The sequence below is a fragment of the Eumetopias jubatus genome, unplaced genomic scaffold (assembly GCF_037043125.1).
Source record: "Eumetopias jubatus isolate StellerSeaLion01/CBP00866 unplaced genomic scaffold, mEumJub1_p1.0 scaffold_11, whole genome shotgun sequence".
Lineage (NCBI taxonomy): Eukaryota > Metazoa > Chordata > Mammalia > Carnivora > Otariidae > Eumetopias > Eumetopias jubatus.
The window spans coordinates 117,093,576-117,114,738 of NW_028274817.1; the positions used below are offsets into that span (position 1 = coordinate 117,093,576).

The following is a 21,163-nucleotide window of genomic DNA, read 5'->3' on the forward strand; positions in this document are numbered from 1 at the left end:
TCTTAATAGTTAAAATCTGTAAGTATGCCCCCCCCCTTTCTTCTAGAGACGGGGAGGGGCAGAGGGAGAGAGAGAGAGAATCCCAAGTGGGCTCCACGCTCAGCCTGGAGCCCGTTGTGGGGCTCAGTCTCACAACCCCAAGATCATGACCTGAGCCAAAATCAAGACTCAGATGCTTAACTGGCTGAGTGACCCAGGTGCCCTATAAAGTGTGCCCTTTAAAACAAGAAAAAGAGAAGTGTGTCTGCAGCAAGCACTCTATTTATCATTGCACTCGAGGTCACAGCACACAGAAATAAAAGAAAGAACAAATATGAGGATTGCAAAGGGAGCAACAAAACTATATTCAGCACAGACAATATGCTTGGAAATTCAAAAGGACTCTATAGAAAACTTATTATTGAAAGAGTTCAACAAGGCAGCTTACTGTAGACTAGATGTTTGTGTCCCCTCAAAATCCAGGGGTTGAAATCCTAACCCCCAATGTAATGGTATCAGGAGGTGGGCCCTTTGGGAGGTGATTAGGTCATGAGGGTGGGGCTTTCACCATGAGATCAGTGCCCTTATAAAAAAACACCCCACAGAGCTGCCTCATCCCTTCCACCATCTGAGGACACTGTGAAAATAGGGCCATTGATGAACCTGAAAGTGGGCTCTCAACAGACACCGAGTCTGCTGGAAGATCTTGGTCTTCCAGCCTCCAGAACTGTGAGAAATATATTTCTGTGGTTGATAAGCCACCCAGTCGATGGTATTTTGTAATAGCAGCCCAAATGGACCAAGATAGTGGCTAGATAAAAAATGTTTAACAAAAATAAATTCCATTTATATAACCGACAAACACGGGAAATATAAATTTAAAAAAGATACCAATTTCAGGAGCAAAATTATAAAACATTTAGAAATAAATATAACAGAAAACGTGAAGAACTTAGTGGAGAAAAGTAGGTGTGGTGCCTAAAGGTACTAGAAATATGCTGTCTAGCCACTAGCTATAGGCGTTACTTACATTGAAATATAAATCAATTAAAATTAAATGTCATTCAATATTCAGTTCCTTAGTCATATTACCTCATTTCCAGGACTCAATAGCCACATGTGGTGAGTGGCCAGCCCACTGGACAGTGTAGATAGAATATTTCCACCAACACAGAAAATTCTACTGAACTGGACTAGAATATGTCCATTCGCCTCATAAATTTTCAGTTACAGTATAGTCATTTATACCGCACTGCTTATGTTATACCCCCATAAAGGGAAGCCTGACTTAGTAAGAAATACACATTAGGAGTTGTAAAGTTTTCTTACCTTCTGAGAGTTTCGGGGGGTTGGGGAGAAGGGGTTTTGCTTAGCACCTGAAGGCCCTTCTGTTAGGGAGCCAACTATTTTGTGAGTCTTTTCATTATAACAGCTCTAAAGGCCAGCTACTTAGATACTTGCTCTTCCAGAACCCCCACAACAAGGATACAGGGCATGAGACCCAAGAATGGCCAATCAGATACCCTCTCTGAAGATCTGAACCTTAGGCAAGGAACACAGAGATGCTGGAATAGTTCAAAGTTCATTCTGGCATGTGTAGTGGTGGCCTCTGGTGTCCAGAGACCACAGACAGTGCCAGTGGTCACGATGCCAGTGGCAGTACCTAGTGCCTAGCAGTGACAGCATCTTAATCAGGCCACAGAGATGCTGGAATAGTTCAAAGTTCATTCTGGCATGTGTAGTGGTGGCCTCTGGTGTCCAGAGACCACAGACAGTGCCAGTGGTCACGATGCCAGTGGCAGTACCTAGTGCCTAGCAGTGACAGCATCTTAATCAGGCCATTCATGGTGTGGATTCTCATTGTTCCTGTCCACTGTCCAAACTCAATACTCCAGCCTTGCCTCCAAGAACTACTCAACATCTCCCTAAGAAATGCCTTCTCTAAGTTAGAAGGAGTTGATGTCTTTATTTGAAACTACAGTTGATACTTGAACAAAGTGGGGGTTACAGGCACTGACTCCCATACAGTCAAAAATCCGCATGTCGCTTTTGACTCCCCCAAAACTTAACTACTAATAGCCTACTGTTGACCAGAGAGGCCTTACCAATAATATAAACAGTTGATTAACACATATTTTGTATGTTATATGTATTATATACTGTATTCTTACCATAAAGCTAGAGAAAAGAAAATGTTAAGAAAATCATAAGAGAATATATTTACAATACTGTACTGTATTTATAAAAAAAAAAAAAATCCATGTATAAATGGACCTGGGCAGTTCAAACCTGTGTTGTTCAAGGGTCAACTGTACAAACTCTGGAATGGTACAAAGTTAGAATATATCATATAGATCATCTAGTGCAAACTTATTGTGATTCATAATATAAATTCAGGTTAATTGGAATTATACCTCTCTTAACACTTTTTTATCAATCAGTCTAGGCTTAGCCATGCTGTGGTAAAAAAAAAAAAGAAAAAAGAAAAAAATGACCCCCGCCCCAAACCCCCGCCAAATCTCAGCAGCTTATAAAAACAAAGATTTGTTTCTCATCTTAATGTCTATCACAGGTCAGCTGTGGTTCCATTCCATGTCACGTTCCCTCTGGGCCCAAGCTGATGAACCTGAGCTAATGGAGAAGCCCGTCTGATATGCTGCAGTTCTCATTGGTTGGTTGGCTTTTAAAGCTTCTACCTGGAAGTGACATGCATCATTTCTACCCATATGTCCTTGGCCAAAGCGAGTTACACATTAGGATGTGCAATCCTTCTAAAGGGAGGGGCAGTGCAAGTCACATGGCAAAGCTGATCTAAGTGGTATGGTATTCTAGAATTGTCTCACTGGGAAGGTCATCAAATACTTGAGCAATAATACAATCTAACACAACCCTTATGACTCAGGGCTCTCTTTCATTAATTTGGTAAGTTTCAAATGCCATAACATGAATGAAATAAACTTATTTTGAATAAATTACTTTTTGGGGGGAGTGGGTTTGAAACATTAACAATCATAATATTTGATCCAGTTTTATTAAAGTTAGATGCAGTGTTTCCAAAGTATGGGGTGGCAGATGTAGAACAGAAACACATATGAACTCATTGAAATTCCACTCTAAGTAAAAACCTATTTTACAAAATTGCATTAAGCATCTACCATGCCCAGAGTTAATCTTGGGGTTTTGAGGGATACAAACATAACTAAGATGTGCACAGGGAACTTAATGGACAATTAAAGGGAAGAAACATGTCCACAAATAACATGAAGCAGTGATAAAATAGAGGAGAGACAGAACGGAGAAAATTCATAGGATGAGCTAAGTGTGAAATCTCTCAGCCTAGAGATAAAATGGAATTATGTGAGGAACTGACTACTTTAAAACAAGCCATATAATTCTTTTTTTTTTTCCAAGCCATATAATTCAAAGGCACAATAATTTTATACCACACTGTATTGTGTGTTTGGAAGAAGACATGCAGGGGAGGAAAAACCGAGCCAACGTGTTGCTAAGAATTTCTGACTTTGGTCCTTACTAAATAATGGCTACAAGTCTTTACTGAAACAGTGGTTATAGTGATGAAATCTGATTGAACTCTACTTAGCCAACTAAAATAAGTAGGGGGAAATATCCATATTTCCCTTTTCTTAAAGAAAAAAATTTGTGACCTTTATTTTGTAGATGAGTGGGGGTTTGTCTTTCAAAATGTCAAGTTTTAACATGTGATTACTAAAAATTATTGACATAAAAATTTGAAGAAGTGCAATTATGACAGATGTAAATGTTAAATTATTTATGTGAATTCAATTAAAGCTGCACTTTAAATAAAGGCCAGTACAGTCCCTTTGGTTAGTAAAATATGCTTTACTTCTCAAGTTAAAAAAAAAAAAAAAAACCCATGTGAAAGCAGCCAGACACGAAAGGCCACATATTACATGATTCCATTGATATGAAATGTCCAGGGTAGGCAAATCCCTAGAGACAGAAAACAGGTTAGTGGTTCCCAGGGACTCCAGGGAGGGAAGAATGGGAAGTGACTGCTAATGGTGTTTTTGGGGGGTGGTGATGGAAATGTTCTGGAATTAGATGATGGTGATGGTTGTACAACTTGGTGAATATACTAAAAACCACTTAAAAAAAAAAACCTCATAAGTTGCAAATAATGTTTATATATGTGATTTGGGGATGATTATTTTCAAAGAGGCACTTTTAGAATTACTGACATACAGCCAAGCACAATATGTAATACATAGAAAAACTCAACAGCAGCAACATCACCAAACAACTCTTTCAACTATGTTCCTTACCTAAGATTTATAGGGCCTTCTGGAAAGTAAAACAATGAACAGATAGAATTTTATTTATTTATTTATTCTTAAGGATTTTATTTGAGAGAGAGAAAGGGAGAGAGAGCATGAGCGGGGGAGGGCCAGAGGGCAAAGTAGACTCCCTGCTGAGCAGGGAACCCAATGTGGGGCTCAATCCTAGGACCCAGGGATCATGACCTGACCTTTTTTTTTTTTTTTAAGAGAGAGAGGGAGGGGTAGAGGGAAAGAGAAAATCTTAAGTAGGCTCCACGCCCAGCATGAAGCCCTACACCAGGCTCTCCCTCACAACTCTGAGATCATGACCTGGGCCAAAATCAAGAGTCAGACGCCTAACTGACTGGGCCACCCAGGTGCCCCAATCTTCTGTCCATTTTTAAGTTGGGCTTCTTAATCTTTGAAATAGAGCCAACAGGATTTGTTGATTGATTGGAAGTTTGAAGGAAGGGAAAAAAAGGACTTGATCATACCTCCAAGGTTTTTAGCTTAAGTTATCCAACTATGGAGTTGCTATTAAGTGGAGAAGTAGCGTTGGAGAGAAGATCAGAAGCTTGATTTTAAACATACGAAGTTTGACATGCTTGTCAGACATTCAAGTAGAGTTCTCAAGCAGGCTGTTAGATTTCGGGGCCTGGAATTCAGAGGAGAGATGCAAGCCTGAAGATAAAGAGGGGGAGTCATCAGCATATAGATGGTATAGAAAGCCATGGAACTAGATACACCAACAAAGGAGTGAGTGTAGATACAGAAGGTGTCCGAGGACTAAATTCTGGACACTCCAAAGTTAAGAGGTCAGGAAAATAATGAGGAAGCAGCAATAATATTGAGACAGAGTGGCCAGTAAGAGGGAAAACCAGAGAGAGTACAATCGACTGCAAACCACATGAAGAGTGTTCCCAAGGAGGCCAGCGTGTCAAATGCTGCTGACAGGTTTCAGGGCTGAGAACTGTCCCTTGGATTTAGTAGTGTGGAGAGTGGAGGTGGTTGGTGACCAAGACAAGTGGAGAGATCCCTGTTAGCTAGAAACTCAGGCATTTCATCCAAAAGCATAAGAGGGAAGGCAGAGTTCACAGGCCTGGTTGCTGTGGACAAGAGGGCATTCACAAACTGTAATATGCGTTGTGAGGAATCACTGAGGGCTTTGTGAAAACATACATTCAGATTCAACCGGTCTGAGATGGGGCGGGGCGGGGGGTGCATTTTTGTATTCGCTCCCAGGTCTGGCTCATGCCGCTGATGTCAGGGCCTCATTCTGAGGTAGTGAATTTATCTGCAGTTTCTTTTCAAAGTACAGATCTAACCAGGGATGTAAATGGCAACTGCTCTGGGTTGACTCGAGAAGATTTTCTATGCTCTAGGGGGCTTGATGTCATTCATAGTACAGCTCAAGTCTGTGGCTTGAGAAACGGGTTAGAAACACAAGGAGCGATCATTGTGGGAGGAAGCTTTAGCCCTGTTTGTTCTGTGGACTGAAAGAGGGAGGGGCCTTCTAGGCAGAAATACAAAGGCTGGGGCCCAGCAAACTGCCTGGACGGAGGCCGCGGGGTGCAGATGCGGCCTCTCTCTGGGTCAGTGTGAGCTGGCAGGGGAGGCTCCTTGCAAGGCCCCTTTGAGAAAGACTGCCATTCTCTCTCCATTACATGTATGAATATACTAAAGGTTCAGAATGATTCGCTGACATAAATACCCAATAGAGTATTTCTATTTCTAATTCCCTCCCTCAGTTCATTTGATTTTTTAAATAACAGCTTTATTTATTGGGATCTAATTTACAGACCACACAATTCCCCCATTCCAAATGTATGATTTGATGGTGTTTAGCACATTCACGGAGTAGGGTCACCATCGCCACAATTGATTTCTGAACGTTTTCATCACCCCCAAAAGGAACCTTCAGCCCCTTTAGCCACCACCTCATTTTCCAATGGCATTGAAATCCACTAAAATGTCTGCAAACTTCCTGCTCAGCAACTTGTGAGATTTCACAAAGCTGGGGGATATGTGTACATCTGTTGCATGAAAACAAAACTGTAGGGGCGCCTGGGTGGCTCAGTTGGTTAACTGTCTGCCTTCAGCTCGGGTCATGAGCTCTCTGTCAAATAGATAAATGGAATCTGGCTCTGTGTAGCCCCGCATAACTAACTTAATCTCTCTCAGCCTCAGATTCCTCACCTCTAAAATGCTGGCAGGGTAGTTGTGAAGGTTACGTGAGATACTGTAGATGAAGTGCCAGGAATCTAGCAAATGCAGTGATGGAATATCCCTCCCCCTTCCTCTGCCTGGCTAACTTCATCTCAACATTTACCCTGAGCGTCACAGACTCCGTGAAGCCCTCCCTGATCCTCCCGGGTACCCTGCACCCCTGCCTCATCAGTCAGTCAGTCGGTGTTTCTCTCATAGCTCTTAAAATGTAAAATGATAGCTGGCCACGTCATTGGTGCTTCCCCTGCATTTTGCGGGTCCGGAGGCCTGGAATGGCTCTCGATCACCTCATTGCCCTGAGCGCCGAGCGCCAAGCAATAGAGCAATGGGCACTTGCTACCGCACGGCACGGCATTTCTGCTAATGCGCGGCAACGTCTCTGCAAACCTCATTTTGAATCGTAATGCAAATGGAATCATATGAAGTCATCATCCTTTCTCCTTTTGGACTGTGGGCTCTTCTGAAAGCAAGAGGACGCCTTCTATAATCTAGGCACTTACAGTAAATACCTCTGAGAGATATAAAAATGCTTGTGTAAAATATTTTGCATTTACTGGGAAGTTATAAATAAAGCAATCTGACCAGAAAGCCGAAGACCCCACCCTCGCAAAGGCAGTGGAGCGTGGCCAGCTGCAGGCTCCCTGCCTGGTGCTTAGAAATGGAAATAGGGAATGAAAGGAGCCTCTCAACCCAGGAAGTGCTGGGGAAGAGACAGAGCTGCAATTGTATCCAACTTTTTATCTAAAAAAAGTAACATGGACAAAAGGAGGGTGATGTGGGAAAAGGCATGAAGAGCCCTTCTAGATTGAGGTATAACAGCTGATGCTTATGCCCTATGCAGCTACTCCTCGTAACCAGGGCAACCAAGATCCGGGCCATACTTGTACTGAATTTCTGTGCTGTTAGTTCATTTTTATTATGGGTCACAGGTAGGGAATTTGCGGTTGTTGGATTTGATGAAACACCCATTTGCAAAACTGCCTATATAAGGATGGGAAAAAAAAATTTTTTTTCCTCTATCCTGTCTAGGTTCTTGGCTGGGGCTCTGTAACAAAAGACAGATTAACAAAAGGAAAGCATTCCCATTTATGTAACATAAATTCTACATGACACAGGAGACTTCATAAGGAAACGAAGCCCCAAAGAGAGTTAAACCGGTGTGCTTTTGTGGAAGGTCAGGGAGGAATGTGATAGGACCGAAGGGTATGAGCCAAGGGGAAAACCTAGAAAGTCCTCTTTGCTCAGATTCCCCTGTGTGCCTGCCTTTGCAGAGATCAGGGATGCTCCTTTCCTCGGGTAGGAGGAGGGCACCTCTCAGTGGAGGGGCTTAGGACCTGCCTCAGGGGAGGAGGGGGAGGCCAAAGAGTCCTCCACCTACAGGCCCTTACTTGGATTCCTTCAGTTTCTTCTGTATGAGAAGGTACCAGATTTTGGAGTAGCATTTCCCGAACACCATCGCCAAGGACTCTGTCAACTGTAAACATGCAGGGAGACCATCTGGTGTACTCTTGTTTGGAACCAGTCACATGACAACGAGACCATTGCTATGGCCACCTGACTGGATGTCTCTGCATCCATCCTGCCTTCCCTCCCCAACTAATTTAACAAAGCAGCCAGAGGGAACTTTCCTAAAGGCCACTGAAGTTGTCTCACTACCAACTCCCTCCCTTCAATGGCTTCCCATCGGGCTTGGAAAAAACCCAAAGTCCTTATGATGATTGACAAGGGCCCTAATGAACCCAGTGGCTCCTGTGACTTCACCTCAGCTCTGGTCAGCTCCTGTCGTGCCCCGCCCCGCCCCGGACCTTGGGGCCATTGTACTTGCCATTTCTGTAACCGTGATTGTAAATTAAATGAAAGCTCCTTTCCCCCAGAAGCAATTTTAAAGGAAAACACTTTCTTTTTAGTGGGTGAGACACAGAATGTGAAAGGATGATTATACTTAAAAATGTAATGCTGTCTCATTGGCTAAAAGAAAAAAAAAAACCCACACTGCTATTTGCCTATCTCTGGTTCCAAAAGTCACTGACAAGTCGAAAGGAAATGAAAAGGACTACCCAGATTTTTACATTTTGGAGAGTGAAGGAATTTCCATTTCAAATGCCTTTATTTGTCTGCAAATGAAGTTTGCACAATTCCAGCATAAAAACTTTTTTAAAACCCCACCACACACAAAAAACAAACAATGACACGAACACTTGGTTTTCATGTGATGTGCCCTTTTAGAACCACTGAATAGTTTTTAAGATCATCCTAAGTCACATGAAACCAGTTTGTGAAACTTCAAGTTTTAGGTGACTCTGCAAGTTTCTCTTTAAGACTAGCATGTTACATCAAAATAGGCAGCCCCGGGAAGCCACCAGGGGAAAAGATATCAAAATAGAATTCACACTCGAGGGCCTCCGATTACTTCAAACCCATTTGAACACGCGAACATATTCTAGTTTTAGGCACCATTTGGGGAATTGTGTCAGGAGGCAGGTAAACTGTGTATCTGGTTAGGCCTTCAGAGCTCTGACACAGGAAGTTAGGAACGGTGGGAGAAAAGAACTGGTGAAAATGTGTATAACTCTGAAGTAAGCTTATCAAAACTGTAACCATCAACATTCGACAAGTTCTCAAAAGAGAACAAAATCAGCCATAATCACAGAGGTGTGTTGTGCTTAAATAATCGCACAGGTTGGTTCAACACTGCAAAAGCCTTAAAGAAGGAATTTCCTCTTCAATTCATTCATTAGAGAAATGTTGGTAGATTCAAAGGCTGAGGCAACGGACGACCTCTGACAGATCAAGGCCTGTTTTTACATTAGCACAATTGGAACTTCAGACCTAAAAGGGTCCAGAGTATGGGACCCCCAATATGCCATCTTGGCATGAGGATCATTCTGGGCTGAACGCAAATGAGAAAAGGCAGACACGGAAGGAGCTCTCTGCCTGAAAGCAGAATGTAAATTCCCCTCAGGAATTCTGTACCAGGAAGAAGGGAACATCCTCAGGCTGGCAGCGAGGAGAGTCTACACAAACAAACCTTACTAAATGACCATTATGTTCATCAGTCCCGCCATATATTTACCCTCCCAGTTTGCGGGCCCTAAAAGCCTAAAGCCCCTTTCTTCTTGTTATTTCTCTACAAATGTATCATTCTTTGCTAAGATGCTATTACACAAGCCCAAGTTCCAACCACCCGTTTGAATTCTTCATCACTGAGTTTCTCCCGTATGTTTCATGCCCGGCGTGTTAATGAACGGTTTTTCTCTTGTTAGTCTGTCTTTTGTCCGTCTAATTTGCGGGGTCCCAGCCACAGAGCCTAGGAGAGCTTCTGTCCTCCCCTACGGATCTAAACTCACATGCCCTTGAGAACATGAAGGCTCCCTAACATCAGAAACCAAATTGCATAAACACTTTATATACTCTGGAGGACTTGTGCAGAAAAAACAAAAAAACCCAAACAAATAAATACGCAACTCCTCTGACTAGGCAAAAGGACTCGAAACAAAATTCTACCTGTGGGATTAGAGGATAATTTTCATGGTTCAAGGGAGAGACAAGTGAGACAAGAGAGGGGAAAGTAACAAAGCCCTAGTTATCCAATGTTGGAGCCTAAAGACACTGTTCATCTTGTCCCACATTGCCAGGAACACCTTTCTCAGAAGTCAAATTTGAAGCGGTCTTGGATGGTGAATTTGGAGGAAGACAGTGTGGGAGCAGTTCCAGCTGGGCTAGCTAAGTCACAGCACCCCTGGGGGCCTGTTTCCTCAGGTGTAAAGTGTACAGTGACATTCTTTTCTTAGAGCTGCGAGACCATCAAGTGAGAGCCTGTGTGGGAGTAGTTCTCAACTCTGTCTCAAAATAACTTGAGGAATTAAAAGAGCCCGGGCTGCATCCCATGCATTCAGATTCAATTGTTCTGGGGAGCCCCCCCTGCCCTCCCCGGGCATCAGTGGGTTGTCAATCTCCCCAGATGATCCTCATACGCAGCCACTGTTACGGACTCCTGGCCTACTGAGAAAGCAGCACTAAACTGCCTTAAACAGGATCACCAGGGGATCCAGGAGCATGAGGCCTGGGACTCTGCATTTCTAACAAGCTCTAGGGCCTGCTGAGCTGCTCTCAACCACACTCTGAGTACAGCAAAGGACTAAGTGGCCACAAAGCACAAAGCACAAAGCAGACAGTCATCCACTCTCTCCCCAAACGGTCAACTTTTAGTGATCGTGGCGTGAACTTCAATGAATGACTGACTTTCCTTCCTCTTAGGATTAAGAATATTGTTGGGGGGGGGGTACCTGGGGGGCTCAGTCGTTAAGCGTCTGCCTTCGGCTCAGGTCATGGTCCCAGGGTCCTGGGATCGAGCCCCGCATCGGGCTCCCTGCTCCGTGGGGAGCCTGCTTCTCCCTCTCCCCGCCTTCTGCTTGTGCTCTCTCTCGCTATCTCCCTCTCTCTCCAATAAATAAAATAAGATTTTTATTTTATTTATTGGAGAGAGAGCGAGAGTGACCGAGCATACAAAGGGAAAGGAAGAAGCAGGCTCACTGCTGAGCAGGGAGCCCCATGCGGGGCTCAATCCCAGGACTCTGGGACCACGGACCTGAGCCGAAGGCAGTCGCCTAACCAACTGAGCCACCCAGGTGCCCCTAAAATAAAATCTTGGGGAAAAAAAAGAATATAGTGCATGTAAGATTTTAAAACCAAGCACAAAAGGGTGGCACCAAAAAAACGGTATCACTCCAGTTCTTGGTTAAGAGAACGTTTATTTACCATCATAGGCAGACCCACTTGCTATGATACCACTGCTCCCCACATTCGTTACAGATCACATAGGTCATCATCTCTTCATCTGGATTTGAATTCCGCACCCAACTTGGCAGGAAAAGTGTTCCTCTGGCGATTACGGTGACCTTGCAATTGAACTTCTCACAGCGTCTGCATTTTATTTTCTTTGTCTGCATGCCCTCAGTGGCGTGGGGAAGGTGATGCTCCTGTATGCAAGATTCTGTGTAGGAGGCTCTCAACTGCTTCAGTTCCTTGCTTGCCATCTCCATCACCGTCATTTCAGCGAATTCTCTCGGAGACGTGGTCCCAGAGAGCAAGTTCTGTTGTAAGTGAGAATTTTTGGGGTTCTTCAGGTTGGCAACTTTGCTTCTAACACAAGTTTTGTACTTTTTGAGGTTCTTCGAATGAAGGGTAAAAATGTGCCCTTCAATTTCTCTTGCAAAGTTTTGCCACAAATCAGCTTTGGGCTGATCTGTGCAAGAACTTGTTAAAGCTTCATAAAGAAGCTCTGTGCATTTAGCTCTCACAGGTACTGTGGGATCCAGCAACTCACTGGATCTCTGGTCAGTGGATTTTGGGTCACCACCCCTGAAATGCTCCTCCCCGGGCTCCATCTGACTCGTGCTATTTTCAGGCACAAGTGTTTCAATAGCTCCTGCAACATCGTGGGGTGATGAATTAGACCTGGAGCCGCCTGATATCTCATCCTGACTTGGGTCATGAGAAAGTCTGGAGTTTCTGCCGGTAGGGAGTGATTTAGGGCTGTCCCTTGGTTTGAAGTGGAGATCCTTATAAAGAGCTTTCCATTCTGACAGCAAATGCTTGGCTTTCTTTTTCAAAGCCACCGTAGGGCAGTTTTTGAGGACTCTGTACACCGCCCTCACCACAACAGTCTCCTGGAGATGCTCTTTAGTCACATGAAGAGTCTCCAGCTCAGTAAGGTGGTTGCCAAGATCCTCAAAATTCCTTTTAGACATCAGTTGCTCAATAAGGAAGGCTTTGGCAGCTACCTGCTTCTGGTCAGACATCTTTACGGCTGCAAAGAAAAGAGAAAAGAGGTTTCTGTTTTTTTAAGCTTGGGCTTACCAGTTGCAGCTTCCTGATAGTAGCAGAGTGCTTTCTGCCAGTTACCTACGCGGCGTTTTCTGAAAGAGTTATGTAACAGAAGTGGGCGTGACCTGTTAGAAAATGGAATCTGCAATGTGGTATGGTTCAGTTGCAAAAGGCTGAGTCTGGGTAGTTGGGGGGGGGGGGAAGCAGCACTGCAACCAGCTTCCACATTAACGGTTGCTTAAAAGAAGCTTACTAGAAGAGCTCTAAAACTTTTGCCAATCAAATTTTCCAAATCAATGCTCTTTCCAGATCCAGATCGGTCAATTGCTTTGGATGGAATTTGGTGGTCATGTTGGGCATGGAATCATGCCAGTGTCAGCATGAACAGGGTAAGTCTGAGCAAGACTGGATTGTTTACCCCCATATTCAGCTATATAGCTGAACTACTTGCTGATTTTATCATATTTAAGTGGTATTTTTCTGAATAACAGAATGAGAAACAGGGCAATAGGGGGATGCTGTTTAGATGTCCCAAGGAATCTGAAGAAATCATAAGACAGTATCGGCTGCAAGGCAGCCGGAACCAGATCCGATGGGCCCCAAGAGTCAACGGGCACTGTGCTGACATCCGAGTCTTCTGAAAAGCAGGGTAAGGGTTCACACGAAGCGATCTGGACCATTTATGACTTTGGACCAGCTAGTCCCTAGGCCACTTTGGTTCCGTTAACTTTTCTGTTTAACTTTGAGGTGCAAAAAGTTGCTTGATGATTATCTCATCCTGGGCAGGTAAATATTTACTTTATCTAACCAGTCTATTTTTCTCTCCACATAATGCACATAACCTTGCTACCTAATACCCCTGGATCTGCATCTGCCCATCTGGTCTAAATATGGACTTATGCATCTTGATAGCAGGGACCTTGTCTTTTCAAAAACTCATGGGCTTCTGTTCCATAGCACTTTATATTAAATGCCCATTACTGGGGCGCCTGGGTGGCTCAGTAGGTTGAGCATCTGATTCTTGGTTTTGGCTCAGGTCATGATCTCGGGGTCATGGGATCGAGCCCCATGTCGGGCTCTGCACTCAGCAGGGAGTCTGCTGGAGATTCTCTCCCTCTCCCTCCCCCCTCTGCCCCTCCCCCTGCTCTCACACACTCTAAATAAATAAAAAAATCTTTAAAAAAATGCTCATCACTAAGCACATAGTCTAATAACACTGAAGCGAGCACAGAGAGGATCAATGCCGTCTTCTTAGAAACCATCTGACAAGTTCTGTGAAATGCAATGTCTTTTTCTTTTGGTCAGTGATTCCATTTCTACAAAATTACTTTAGGGAAGCAAGAGACGTGGAAGCTGTCCATGTAAGAATTTTCTTCCAACTCTGAAGAAACTGTAAGGTCCCAAATGGTTAAACTTGCAAACACATGTTCACAGCAGCATTACTCTTAATAGCCAAAAAGTGGAAACAACCCAAATGCCCGTCAACAGGAGAAACAACATGTAGCCTATCCATCCAATGGAATGGTATTTGGCAAAACAAAACAAAACAAAACCATGAAATTCTGATATATACTGCAACATGGACGAGCTTTGAAAACACTATGCTAAGTTAAAAAACACAGAAGACCCCATATTGTATGATTCCATTTATATGAAATGTCCGGAACAGGCAAATCTATTTGGTGGTTGACTAGGGCTGGAGCAGAGGGCTGCAGGGAACCAGTGCGGTGGAATGAAAGGGGGGTGGCTGCCAACGGGTACAGTTTTTCTTGGGGAAAGTGAACAAACTTCTCTAAAGTTGACTGTGGTGATGAACTGCACAACTGTAAATATATTAAAAATCACTGAAGTGTACACTTTGAGGAGGTGAACTGTATGGTATATAAATATCTGAATAAAGTTGTTATTTAAAAACAGCATATAGAGTCTGATCCAAATTTTATTTAAGAATCACATGTGAAGAGAAATGGTCAAAAACAAATACACAAAACTTTAGACAGTGACGTTTTCTGAATGGCAAGATTTTAGATGATTTTTTGTTCGTTCTTTTATTCCTTCCCGTATTTTGTATGAGTATGTATTATTTTCATAACCGGAAAAGTGACTCGTCCAATATCATTTCATGATAAACTCCACGTATTTACAATGTTTGCCTATTTGAAAATGGCACGGTAAATGGATCAGTCTTCTACCTTCCCTCTAGAATCAGAATATCATGAAGGTGCTAAGCGACGTGTGGCTTTGCCTTCAGATTAGCATTCACAATTTCCTAAGAAGTCTACTGCTGGGTCTAAACCAGTTGCATCTCCTCTCAAGCAGGAAGAATAAGTACCCTGGGTCACAACTGTGAGGTTCCTACGGGTGTTTCCCTGCTGGGCCAGCTCAAGGATGACAGAGATTGCGAGTCTGGCAGTTTTGCCACCAGAGGGAGCTGGTATGTGGACAACCAGGGCAGTCCCTTGTGAGGCAGCAACTCAGGATCTTAAGAGGCTTTTTTTTTTTTTTTTAAGATTTTATTTATTTGAGAGAGAGAGAGAGAAAGTGAGAGAGAGCACGAGAACAGGGTGAGGGGCAGAGGGAGAAGCAGACTCCCTGCCGAGCAGGGAGCCCGATGCGGGGCTCGATCCCAGGACAATGAGATCACGACCTGAGCCGAAGGCAGATGCTGAACGGACTGAGCCGCACAGGCGCCCTTAAGAGGCTATTTTTTATCATTATCAAGAATCAGTACTTCAAGATCATTGTTTTACCTGTTTTACAATTCCAGAGTGAAAACAGTGAAGGAGGTCTTCCTAAGGATCAGAGGCTCAGTAAACAAAGAACAGGCAAGGTAAAAATGCAGAAAAATTAAAAATACATGGCCTCCATTGCTGAACTTTCTCTCAGAATTGTCTGCCTGACATCCTGGCATCTGGAGGAAGTCACGCAGCCAAGTCACCGTGATAAGGTTTCAAGCTGCTTAAGATACTTGAACCCTCCCCAACTTGTTGGGAAGTTTCCTAACAAAGAAGAAATAGTCATCTTGCTTGCATTCCGTATTCATTCTAGAGGCACTGCTACTGAAGAGATCAGGATGGAAGTTTGCCAGATGTTGGCAAGGTGGTTAATAAGAGACAGGTCTAGAGTGCCCACAGGGAGGCTGGGCAATATTTAACTCAGGTCAGAATTTCTCAACGAACGGTCAGAGTCTCAAGGAGAGTCTGAAGGGAACTTTATAGCTTCGGAGCTTCAGAATGATGAGAACAGCAGTCTGTCTTACCAGCAGAACTTTTCTTCACTTCTGTAAATCCACAGACGTTAATGTATTCACACGTAAGTACTCTGCTCTTTATTTCGTATGTCCTTTTGTTTACCTCTCCTCTGTATTTCTTTTTCATTTCTAATTGTGGTAAAATACACACACCGTAAGACTTATCATCTCAAACATTTTTTTCCCATCTTAAACATTTTAAAGCAGTATTCAGTAGTGTTAAGTACATTCACGTTGTTGTGCAACCAACTCCCAGAACGCTTTTCCTCTTGCAAACCAAACTTTGTACCCATTAAACAACAGCTCCCTGTGCCTTTCTCCCCCACAGCCCCTGGCAACCATCATTCTACTTTCTGTCTCGATGAATTTGACTACGTGCTGCACGTTAAGTGCAATCATACAGTATCTGGCCTTTTGTGTCTGTCTCATTTCACTCGGCATAATGTCCTCAAAGTTCACCTGTGTTGTAGCCTGTGTCCTGGACTATTAATATTCCACTGTATGTATAGACCACGTGGTCCTTATCCATTCATCATAAACATTTGCGTTGCTTCCACCTTTTCGCCGTTGTGAATAAACGCTGCTATGAACACGGACATACAAATCTCTCTTCGGGACCCTGCCCTCAATGCTTTTGGGTAAATATCCAGAAGTGGGATTGCTGGGTCATATGGTCATGCTATTTGCAATTTTCCGAGGAACCACCATACTGCTCTCCACCCTCCTCCTCATGTCTAACAGCATTTAAATCCTGCCAAACCTTCTGCTCCCCCTGTGGGACAATGACGTGGATATAAAGCATTTACTGCCCTAGGAGGGTATGCTGTGAAAGCAACGGAGATAGAGACTTTTGAGTACTGCCATAAGAAGACAAGGAAAGCTGTGTATCCAGTTTACAGCTCTACAGAGCTCATTCAATAAATATTTATTACACATCTAAGGACCCATTAGCTGCTGAGCCTAAAGAGATCCTCTCTGCCTTGAGGGAGCTGACAGCCCAGTGGAAGGAATACGGACAAGAAACTGGCCACTTTCAACACAGGGTGTCTGCAAAGGATAGACACGGCTGCTAGAGGACACTCCCAGGAGGAATGCTGGAGCCCAATCTGGGCTTCCTACCATCTGGCAGGTTCTAACTGCTTCTTCACTGCGTCCCTTCTGATTCACGGCACTTTGTCAGAGGGATCATCCTCTACTACAGAGCTCACCAAGATATCCCCTCAACTTCCCACTTAAAGCCCTTCAGAGGTGCCCCTGTGCTCTCAGGATGGAGCCCCAAGGCCCTTGGCCAGGTGATAAAAGGCCCCCCTGCCAGCCTCCTCCGTGATCCTCCTCCATGACCTCGCTTGACACCGACAGGCTCTGCCCATTTCACAGCTCTGTGCCTTTGTGTCAGTAGCTCCCTGGGCCCAGCCTAATTCTCACCATGGGTGGCTGTCCGTCCTGACTATAAACCTGCATCGGCTGGAGAAATCAAACAGCAAAAACAAAAACAACGCCAGGGCCTCGTCCCAGGCAGAAGCGATCAGAACCCCTGAGGGTAGGCCTGGGTATCCTCCCAGCTATCCCAGTGACTCTGATTTAAACCAGAGCTGCCACCACTGCCCTGTGCGCACGGGCAAGAGGCCCTCCCGCGGCAGGACCGTCTCAGTTACGCTGCCATCCCCCTGAAGACAGCCCCGGACCTGCTCCTAGACCAAATACATAGAACCTCTCTGCTTTCGGATTCAGCTGGATGAGTCCCATTGGGAAATATTAAAAACACCTGCCATGTACCGCTCACCTGAGAACGTTCTCTACAGTGACAACTGGTGGTTGCAGTGTGTTAAGTGTCACGATGCACCCAATGCCCTGGACTCATTCCCTTCCTTACCTCTTAACAGCAGAAGGCAATGTACATTTATTGAAGTCCATGTGCCATACACATTCATGTCATCTCCATCCTCACAATGAGCCCGAGTCAGGTATATGGCTTATCTCCATCTTACAGATGAGGAAACCTGTTAAAAACAAAAGAAAACAAAACAAAAAACCATCCAATAGTTGCAGTGGTTTTTTTTCATGGTGTGTATCACATTAAAAATTGTTTTATTGTCTGCCTTCCCCACAAGACCGTAAAAGAATGACGTCTGTTTCATTCACTGAGACATGCCTGGCAAACACCTGGCCAGTGCTTACTATCACTCAACAAGTGTTTCTATGTTAAATGAGAAAAGAGCACCCAGAGCGCTCCCTCTCCTCTCTGCTCGTGCGCTTCATTCTTGTCACTACAGACCAGCTTGCTTGCACCCACGGCACCGAAGCCCAGTGCCCCTCAGCTTCTTCCACGGGAGCCGACCTCATCTCAATTCTAGTTCGAAAAGTCATTTAAAATTAAAAAATAATTTAATAAAGGCAGCAGCATGGTGCCCACTGTGGGCTAATCAAGCAGACTCCAGGAATCAAACGTGTGGGGATAAGGAGGGTCAAGAAGGTATAGTTCACAGAAGTGAGGGGTGTTGAGCATGTCTGGTAAGTTTCTTGCCCGTTCTGGGCCTCGATTTCCTCATCTACAAAATCGGGGAAATTCCACATCCTAGGATTAATGCGGGAAATAAATGAGATAGTCCTTATAAACTCCTTAGAACCAGGCCTGTCACACAGTAAGCCTGAATGACAATTATACAGGGCTGTAATGAAAAGATTTACATGACATGTATTTACCATACCAGGCGCTGTTCTAGAGCAAGGGGTCGGCAAACTTTTCCTGTAAAAGGGCAGATAGTAAATATTTTCAGCTGTGCAGGCCATCCGATCTCTGTATGGACTACTCAACTCCGCTGCTCTTGTGGCAGACACGGCAGCCATAGACAATCCATGAAAGAATGAGTATGGCTTTCCTCCAATCAATCCTTTTTCAAAGACAGGCAGGCTGGATTTGGCTGCATTTGGCTGCAGGCCCTAGTCTGCTGACCCCTTTCTAAAGCAGTGCTATCCAACAGAAATATAATGCATAACTTAAAATTTTCTAGTAACCACGTTAAAAAATGAACAGGTGAAATTAATGACATTTTACCTAACCAGTGTATCCAAAATACTGCCATTTCAACAGGTAATCGATAAAAACAAATTAGTGATATTTTACATTCTCTTTTTCATTCTAATTCTCCAGAATTCACTGTTTGATATATCTCAGTTAGGACTAGGAACATTTCAAGTGTTCATTAGCCTGTGTAGCTAGTGGCTACCTATTGGACAACACAGTTCTAGAGCAGATGCTAAAATGGGTAATGCTTACACACACACCTATAGCCCTAGCTTCTGAATACATATCACAAAGAGTTTATACCGGGCCGGCAAGAGCCGGTCCTATATATCTGTTGACTGAATGCATATAAAAGCTCGTAAATATTAACTAATATGGGCAGGTTGCACACATCTGCCCACATCTGGCTTAAACCCCGGGGAGAAGGGAGATCAAAGAGAAATTCTGTTTCTGGTCATAAGCCACATACACTTCTCCAGCTACACAGGGAGGCCCTTCCTCTATGGAGAGAACTGATACCACCTGTTGGGCGCCGCCGTTTCTCAACAGCCCCTCAACACGGCGCTAGGGCCCTTTCATGTTAGGACGATCCCTAGCACAGGTGCAGCGAGTGGAAGGGACCAGCCCAAGGGCCCGCTCAGGCCCGGGTTCGGGTTCCGCAGGGTGGGGCGGGGCGACAAGCGAAGGCTGCTGCAAGCCGTCCCCGTGTGCCAGCCCGCCACCCAGCCCAGAAGCGGCGGCGGTCCCGAGAGATCGGCCCACCCCGGCGACTTCGGGTGGAGAAGAGGAGCGAGGGCACGATCGGGCCTACCCGACCCAGGACGCACCGAGGGCACCCCCCGGGGCAGTGGTGGGCTTTTCGGAGCACCGGTGCGCAGAGACACCGGAGAACCCAGCCCAGGGCGTCGCTCACCGAGAAGCGCAGGAGCCGCGGAATCTCGGGAGACCTCCGCGTCAAGAGAGAGTTTCCGGTACGCGGGGCGGGACCACCGAGGCTCAACCAATCCAAGCCCGCAGAGTAGAGAGCGCGAGCCTGGCCCCAGCGCATGCGTGCTAGGTAAATGGCGTCTGCGCAGAGCGACTAGCGGCGGCGGATCCGCCTCCGCCGCTGGTTGCAGGGCGACCCCTGGCCGGGCTGACGATCTGGCGGCAGGGCCTGAATTCAAAGAAACTAAAAGCTTTTCAGCTGCAAAGTTTGTTGAACTACTCTACGGCGTACGCTTTCTGCTCTCATTCAAGACGTTGCTCAGCGAAATGTTGACAAAACTTTGGCCAGAAATGCGATATACCGAATGTAGTCATTAACTCGACAAGGTATTTATTGCACCCCTAGCACACAGCAGTTGATGTGAAAGTAGCAAACATTAAGCGGCCGTGTGAGTCCTGCACTTCTCACCTGTACACATTGTTTCCCTGCAAGGGTCCAATAAAATCAAAGTGATGGTAAAGCTAGAGACTATTTTCAAAAGGCTATTGCTTTAAGATTGTTTCTATCACAAGAACAAAGTGCGACACCTATAAATCTAATTTATTGAACAGGCTCTTGGGGGCGCCTGGGTGGCCTCAGTCAGTTAAGTGTCTGCTTTGGGCTGGGATCCTGATTTCGGGGTCCTGGGATCAAGCCCCTGGTCAGGCTTCCTGCTCAGCAGGGAGTCTGTTTCTCTCTCTCCCTCTGCCCCTCCCCACTGCTCATTCTCTCCCTCTCTTAATAAAATCTTTGAAAAAAAAAAAGTAAATCTCTTGAATTGGTAGGCTGGCTGGGGCAATTACATGTACCCGATGCCAGCTTTTATGTAATGGGGTCCAGGTGGTGGACTTTGGTGGGTTTGGGCCACTCAGCTTTCAGCCCACCTTCTGAACAGCCGATTGGGTGCCGCCATCTGCCCTAGCCAGGGGCCAGCCACAGGAACAAGCTGGGCCCATTGCACACCCCTCCCTAGACTGTGAATTTTGAGCAGAGTAATGTGGAGACTAGTATGGTGAGAGATCATTCCAGCAACGTTGGCATGCTGATCAGCAATGGCTTCTTTCCACAGCTCTGCTTCCAGCCCTGGAGCCCGTTTCCAAGGCTGGATTGCTGGTCTTCCCATGCACCTGAACACTCCTGTTTCCTTACCATAACTTCCCTTTGCCATAAGTTAGCTGAAGTCTGGTTCTGTTGCTTGCTACCAGCAAACACTAACTGACACAGCCCCCATCTTAATGTATCTGTGTGATTTGAGGGCCATCCAAAGAGAATCCCTGATCGTTGATGGTGCTGAAACTGCCTTCTTACTTGTTCCTTCATATTAAAGCACTGGAAGCTGCAAATCTAAAAGAACAAATATCAGAAAGGTTACACTTGCCGCTCTTTATTCCCTACACCTGAGTTATCTTAGAAGGGTCGCCTCTCTTCACCTGTCAGAGACCAGCAGAATGGGACAGAGGACAAGTAAATGTTGACCCGGGTAAATGGGAAAGAATGAAAGGGCCGCAAGATTGGATTCTTTGAGATCTCCGGAGTCACTGAATTGGAAGGTTCTAGGTATCCAGAAAGAGGCATGAGTTCACAGGACACGG

General features: G+C 45.0%; 2 protein-coding genes across 6 annotated transcripts in view; both read right to left on the reverse strand.

Moving 5' to 3' along the window:
- RAB9A (RAB9A, member RAS oncogene family) overlaps positions 1-17,535 on the reverse strand; it is a 45,353-nt gene extending 27,818 nt beyond the window's left edge. For all 4 annotated transcript variants that reach the window (XM_028114979.1, XM_088028872.1, XM_088028874.1 and 1 more), the window contains exon 1: positions 17,453-17,535. The gene's annotated coding sequence lies outside the window, so the exon portion shown is untranslated. The remainder of the gene's footprint in view (positions 1-17,452) is intronic.
- On the reverse strand, positions 11,235-17,537 carry TCEANC (transcription elongation factor A N-terminal and central domain containing). Of its 2 annotated transcripts, XM_088028869.1 has the most exons (3): positions 17,453-17,531; positions 15,589-15,708; positions 11,235-12,312 (listed from the first exon to the last, which is right to left on the reverse strand). In XM_088028869.1, the coding sequence occupies exons 1-3, from the start codon at positions 17,508-17,510 to the stop codon at positions 11,264-11,266; spliced, it is 1,227 nt and encodes a 408-aa protein (XP_087884995.1). In that variant the 5' UTR covers positions 17,511-17,531; the 3' UTR covers positions 11,235-11,263. The 2 variants fall into 2 exon arrangements, with proteins under 2 accessions (XP_087884995.1, XP_087884996.1); XM_088028870.1 differs by lacking the exon at positions 15,589-15,708 and having other exon boundaries at positions 17,453-17,537.
- Positions 17,538-21,163: the final 3,626 nt, after the last annotated feature.

Bases quoted from the DNA above. Each gene is read 5' to 3' on its own strand.
- TCEANC (XM_088028869.1), bottom strand. From the start codon at position 17,510: ATGAATGTGTATGGCACATGGACTTCAATAAATGTACATTGCCTTCTG. The intron at 15,709-17,452 runs GTAAGGAAGGGA...TACCACAATTAG, and splicing joins TTGCCTTCTGCTGTTAAGAG to AAATGAAAAAGAAATACAGA. The intron at 12,313-15,588 runs GTAAGACAGACT...TTTTCTTTGCAG, and splicing joins AGTGAAGAAAAGTTCTGCTG to CCGTAAAGATGTCTGACCAG.